The sequence below is a fragment of the Primulina huaijiensis genome, chromosome 2, assembly GCF_012295235.1.
Source record: "Primulina huaijiensis isolate GDHJ02 chromosome 2, ASM1229523v2, whole genome shotgun sequence".
Lineage (NCBI taxonomy): Eukaryota > Viridiplantae > Streptophyta > Magnoliopsida > Lamiales > Gesneriaceae > Primulina > Primulina huaijiensis.
This window is the reverse complement of record NC_133307.1, coordinates 27,419,803-27,425,802: the sequence shown is the minus strand read 5'-3', so window position 1 is coordinate 27,425,802 and position 6,000 is coordinate 27,419,803. Positions and strand designations below refer to the sequence as shown.

General features: G+C 36.4%; 1 protein-coding gene across 1 annotated transcript; it reads left to right on the top strand.

Annotated features, from left to right (window-relative positions):
• Positions 1–703: 703 nt before the first annotated feature.
• LOC140971205 (polyadenylate-binding protein 7-like) lies at positions 704–5,819 on the top strand. Its single transcript, XM_073433340.1, has 10 exons — positions 704–1,064; positions 1,376–1,494; positions 1,682–1,875; positions 1,988–2,247; positions 2,332–2,438; positions 2,519–2,708; positions 3,560–3,849; positions 4,021–4,149; positions 5,276–5,461; positions 5,605–5,819. Exons 1-10 carry the CDS (start codon positions 869–871, stop codon positions 5,800–5,802), a joined length of 1,869 nt encoding a protein of 622 aa, XP_073289441.1. The 5' UTR covers positions 704–868; the 3' UTR covers positions 5,803–5,819.
• Positions 5,820–6,000: the final 181 nt, after the last annotated feature.

Sequence of the window (6,000 nt, the reverse complement as noted above, 5' to 3'; positions counted from 1 at the left end):
ATAACATAAATAACAAAAATGATAATTTTGCAATGAAAAACAATATTTTAAACATCAAAAGTGATATTTTAAATTTTTAATAGGTCTGATCGAGTTGGTGATATTTATCACAAAATTGACTTGTGAAATTATCTCAATGAGTTTTTGTGAAAACAAACTACTTGACATGAGATAAATTAAATTAACAATCTATAAAATTTTTTAAAAAACAAATCTTTAATCTCTTATTAAGTTTTTTTATGTGTTATTGCTAGAATACCTTTGATATTTTAATTTTATTTTTTTATAATTTTATAAAATATACATAATCTAATTAGCAATATACCGTTTTAGCTTTGAATATTTAAAAGTGATAAAATACATATAATAATTACGTATATGTCTTGTATTATTATGAGAACCAAAATACCTTTGATTTTCTAATTTGATTTTTTTTACATAATTTTACGATATATAAATAATCTAATTAACAATATACCGTTTTACTTTGTAAATATAAGCTTGATAAAAATATTTAATAAATCGGATTAAAAATAATAAAAATATAATATAATATATTTGGATTGGACACCGAGAACATATAAATCGAGTATTTAGCCGAGAGAGTGAAACGACGCGTCTCTGCGGAGCGTGGGGAAATCTCCTCTGAAGCTTACCATTTCTGGTATTCGCTTCGCGAAACGCCACAAAACTCCCGCGTTCATGCAAAATCCCATCCCATCCCTTCACACTCTCGCACACTTTTCTCTCCAAAATTCCTTTTATCCCATTTTCCCCATTTGGAAAACTAATTTCTTCGATAATCTCCTTTCCATAACGCCTTTTTTCCTCTCTCTAGCTAGTTCTCCAGTTCTCGATCGTTGCATTCATGGCGGTTGCACCGACCTTATCGGCAACGCCGGTTTCTCTGTACGTCGGGGATTTGCATCCAGATGTGACGGACGGTATTCTGTTCGATGCCTTCTCGGAGTTCAAGAGCCTCGCATCGGTTCGGGTCTGCAGAGACTCATCAACTGGTCGCTCCCTCTGTTATGGTTACGTCAACTTCATCGCTCCTCAAGACGGTAGAGTTTTCCGATCTATGTGCATTTTGACGTTTATGCTTGTGGAGATGGATCGGGATGTGGGTTCGAATTTTTGTCCGTGATTAAAGTTGGCTTCGTTTTTTTGTCAATGCTGTGGTAGAGTTTGACTGCTTACTTGTAATCGAACCGGATAGATTTGTTCTGTGTTGTTATAATGAGCGTTGGATGATAATCGTAACGATCTGATGCAAAGTATTTTCATTTGTGTCGTAAGCTGATTTGTTTTGGAGTCTGATAACGGGGAGTGGATTTTTATCTGGATTTTGAAAAATACTTTTGTGCTTTGTTAGCCAATCGTGCTGTTGAGGTGAAAAATCACTCCATGTTGAATGGGAAGGTGGTGAGAGTCATGTGGTCGCATCGTGATTCAGATGCAAGAAGAAGTGGGATTGGAAATGTCTTTGTCAAGGTAAGTCACATTTTTCAATTTTCAATGAATGTTGTTGGTTTACTGAGAGATCTCTATCTTGTTTCCTGGTTCACTCTGATTTTGAGCATATGAAATACTGTTCTGTTGTTGGTTAACTGAGATATCTCAATCTTGTTTCATGATTCACTTGTTACCGCAGCAATCTAATTTTGTGCTTTTACTGCAGAATTTGAGTGAATCAATGGATAGCATAAAGATTAAAGAAATGTTTCAAAAGTTTGGTAATGTTTTGTCCTGTAAAGTTGTCACATCTGATGATGGAAAGAGCAAAGGATATGGATTTGTTCAGATGGAATCTGAAAATGATGCAAATTCCGCCATCGAGGCACTCAATGACTCCATAATTGGTGGGAAACAGATGTATGCATGATTCTGCAATATTCTGCCCCCGTTCTCATCTTATGGATTTTTATGATAATTTCTCTGCCACCAAATCTTTCTTCATAATCAGAAGCACTTTTTTCTTTCATAGGTATGTAGGTAAGTTCATTAAGAAGGCTGACCGAGCTATCCCTAGTCATGAAGCCAAGTATACAAATCTGTACATCAAGAATTTGGATACACATCTCTCAGAAGATGTCGTCAAGGACAAGTTCTCTGAATTTGGAAAAATTGTAAGCGTTGCCATTTCAAAAGATGAGAGTGGGGAATCAAAAGGTTTTGGATTCGCCAACTTTGAGAATCCGGATGATGCTAAACGTGCAGTGGAAGCTTTAAATGGATCACAACTTGGTAAAGTCCTGAACTTACTACCAAATTAAACATATGTACGACATTTTTATCTTTCAAAACTCTCAAAGTTTATGCATTGAGTAGGGTCAAAATTGATATACGTTGCTCGGGCACAAAAAAAATCAGAACGGGCTGAAATGTTGCGCCGTCAGTTCGAGGAGAAACGGAAGGAGCAAATCTTGAAATACCAGGTTTGGGAGACATTATTTCCGCAAGTGAAGGCTATTATTTACTTTTTCTGCATGAATTTCCTTTAAACTTCAGATTGCAGGGTTCCAATGTGTACGTGAAGAATATTGACTACGACGTTAGTGATGATGAGCTGAGGGAACATTTTAGTCACTGCGGAACAATTACTTCAGCGAAGCTTATGCGAGATGATAAAGGGTTGAGCAAGGGATTTGGATTTGTTTGCTTCTCTACACCAGAGGAGGCTAATAAAGCTGTGAACTCATTTCATGGTTAGTGTGACTGCAGCTTATATTGTCGTGCAGTAAATCTGGTTCTAAGTAGGCATTTTTTAACTGCTTCACAAGATATTGATACACATGAGTATTTCATTTCTTCTACTTATGAAAACCGTAATCTATGTTACAGAATCCAGCCAGCCACTAATTTTACAATTTTTTCACCACAAAGGAAATACAAGATGATTTAGTGTATAGAAATGGACAAAACATATGTATATGTTATTAGGGAAGATTGATTTCATGGTCCAACAGTTTAGTAAACAAAAAATGTAGCATAGAATATTTTATGCTGATAAATCTTGTTGATAAAAAAGAACAACTCATGCTTCAGTCTTTTTGAACACATCTCTCTATCTAACGTCCGGTCCTTTAATGATGCTTGGGTGTGTAGAATTTTTCTTTCCATACATTCAGAAATCTCAGGGCATTTGAGTGTACTTGTTGATTATCACTGTTGTCTGCCCCGCCATCTCTTGGCATAGGTTTTATTTTCAATCATCACGCCAGTGCTTAGATTTCAAGGATATTAAGACTTCTCAAGTAATTGCTGTATTAGTAGGAAGCCAGGTGAACAGATTTTCAAGAAGCAGCTTCAAACGGGCTCAGAAATCCTTGTGTTAATTTATTTGTTTATTCCTATGCATATATTTTCAATATCTTGGATTTATTTTGACAATTCCAGGACGTATAACTCTGTCTTCCACATATTTGCATTGCGTGAAACCTTGATTTTGCGGAATTAATGTTCCGTTGTAGGAATGCCAATTTCTATTTAGATATTTTCACTATCAATTATTTAAGATATCCTTTTTCTGAAGTACGTGGTTATTAATGATTTGCAGGGCTTATGTTGCATCGCAAGCCATTATACGTTGCACCTGCTCAGAGAAAAGAGGAAAGACAAGCACAGTTACAACTACAATATGCCCAACGTATGGCAGGGTTAACAGGACCATCTGCAGTTATTCATGGTGGATATGCTCCATTTTATTATCCAGGTCCTGGTGTTGTCTCACAAATTTCAGCAGGTTCTGGTCTGATGTATCAGCCTCTGGGCATCAGGCCAGGGTGGAGAGCTAACACTCGGTCAAACCCTTCTAGACCTGTTGCTCCACCATCTACAGTTCCCATGGTCGGTTTTATTGCATCTAACTTTTAGAACTTAGTTACAAATGGTTGATTTATCAATCACTATGAGCTTGGTTATTATGCTGCATTCTACAAGCAGTGGAGAACAATTAGCAAACCTTAAATTCAGATATCATCTCATATCTGCTTCTTTCTTTATTTTTTTATAATATAGGTTCCTAATAATCCAAGATATCTGAGACAAAACAGGGGGAGAATGAACGGGCATACGATGCCATTAGTTGGTGGTCAGACGTTTGCAGCTCATTATGTGACTTCACCCAAAGATTCAAGCAATCAGCAGGTATATTTTACTTGTGATCTGCTTCTACAGTATAACAGATATTCGATAAGACCACCTCCTATATTTTAACCTTACTTTATTGGTTTTGTGCCGACTGAAATTTTCATCTTATTTCCTTCTTAAGAACATATTGATGAATGCTTATTGTTTCTTTTCTTGAGTTTATAAGCCTAACATTGGTGCTCTCATTGATGGTCGACATAACTAAGAGACAACCTGAAAAATGCTACCATCGTATGAGCGTTGATAAAAAAAATTATAGGCTGGACTAAGGTACATAATGTATGCACTTAATACTTAAAAATGTGTGAAAACCGTCTAATGTGGACCGCCGCGAACGTCGGCTTCTAAAAGGGTCGGCAATGTTACAGATGTCTCGTATCGATTATCGAAACTAATAAAGAGTAGCTTATAAATCTTGGAAAGTTATATCACCCAATAGACAAGTCCTTAGAAATATTTATGTTCAACACGACCCTAAAGAATTCCAGGTAGTCGAGTATCTTACTTTAAAGAACAGTTTCCATATGTTTCTGTTCAACATGACCTCAAAGAAAACTGGGTAGTCATCTTTGAAACATGAGTTAGAGTTGTATTTTGTTTCAACTTGCAAATAAATGTTCAACGATATTTAATTGGACTTGAAGTTACTACCTTATCTTTGACAATATGGAAGCCATTGGTGTCGAAAATTTGAAATTGTTTGCATATTAGTCAGATAAGAAAGGAACACAAAACTGAAAGCTCGAGCAGAGAAAATCTTCCGCTAACTAAAACAAAGCATCTTTCTAAACAATAAAGCACAAGAAAAAGAGAGGGTAAGGATAGGAGTGAATCTCATAATAAAGCATCTTTCTAAACAATAAAGCACAAGAAAAAGAGAGGGTAAGGATAGGAGTGAATCTCATAATACAAAAGAGCAGGTAGATTTAATACTTGCTGTAGAAACATCACCGAAAGAGGATTTCAGTCAGGAAAAAATTGCAAAGCAATAAATGCAAGTTGTATCCTGGTTTTTTAATTATCATAGGCTGGAGTGACTCACAATCTATGGCCACTGTATGGTGTACCTAAAAAATTACAAGAAAAATTATTTCCTTAGTCGTACTGATATTCTTCTTTACAGCGTACTACAACTGGAATTTCACATGAGGCGAACAAGGGATCACCTCATGTTCAGCCTCTTCTAACTGCTACTGGACCCAATGTGGTGGGGTCGGATATGCTAAGCAGTTTGCTTGCTGCAGCTCCTCCAGAACAGCAGAAGCAGATGCTTGGAGAACGCCTTTACCCACTTGTTGGTCAGCATAAGGTGAAAGTTTTAACCACATTTTTCCTTTCGTTATTTGTCACTGACCAGTTTTGTATGTTCTATAATCTAATGTTCATATCTCTATTTTGTTTCGAGGTAACACTAGTGGTATGACTTAACAGCTAATTTGCATTTTCTTGCAGCCTGCCTTAGCTGCAAAAATAACTGGAATGCTTTTGGAGATGGATAACTCAGAAATACTACTTTTATTGGAATCACCAGAATCGCTGGCGGCAAAGGTGGAAGAGGCAGTCGAGGTGCTTGAACTCTCAAAGACCAAAATGTCAAATCAAGATGCAATGCACCCAAATTATCTTGCTGCTGAAGTTGCCGTAAACTGAAAATGATAACAATACTGAATTCACTTCTCGGCTTAGGATGAGAGCCATTATTCTTGAACCCGAGCTCTGTATGAGCAAGACTTTTGATAGTTGAGGATTAAAAAACCGCCGTAGGAACACAATGCTTTAGGATAGATTGTTTGAGAGTCTGAGTACTTATCAGGTGAAACTGAACTTTCATACAATTTTACATTTCAG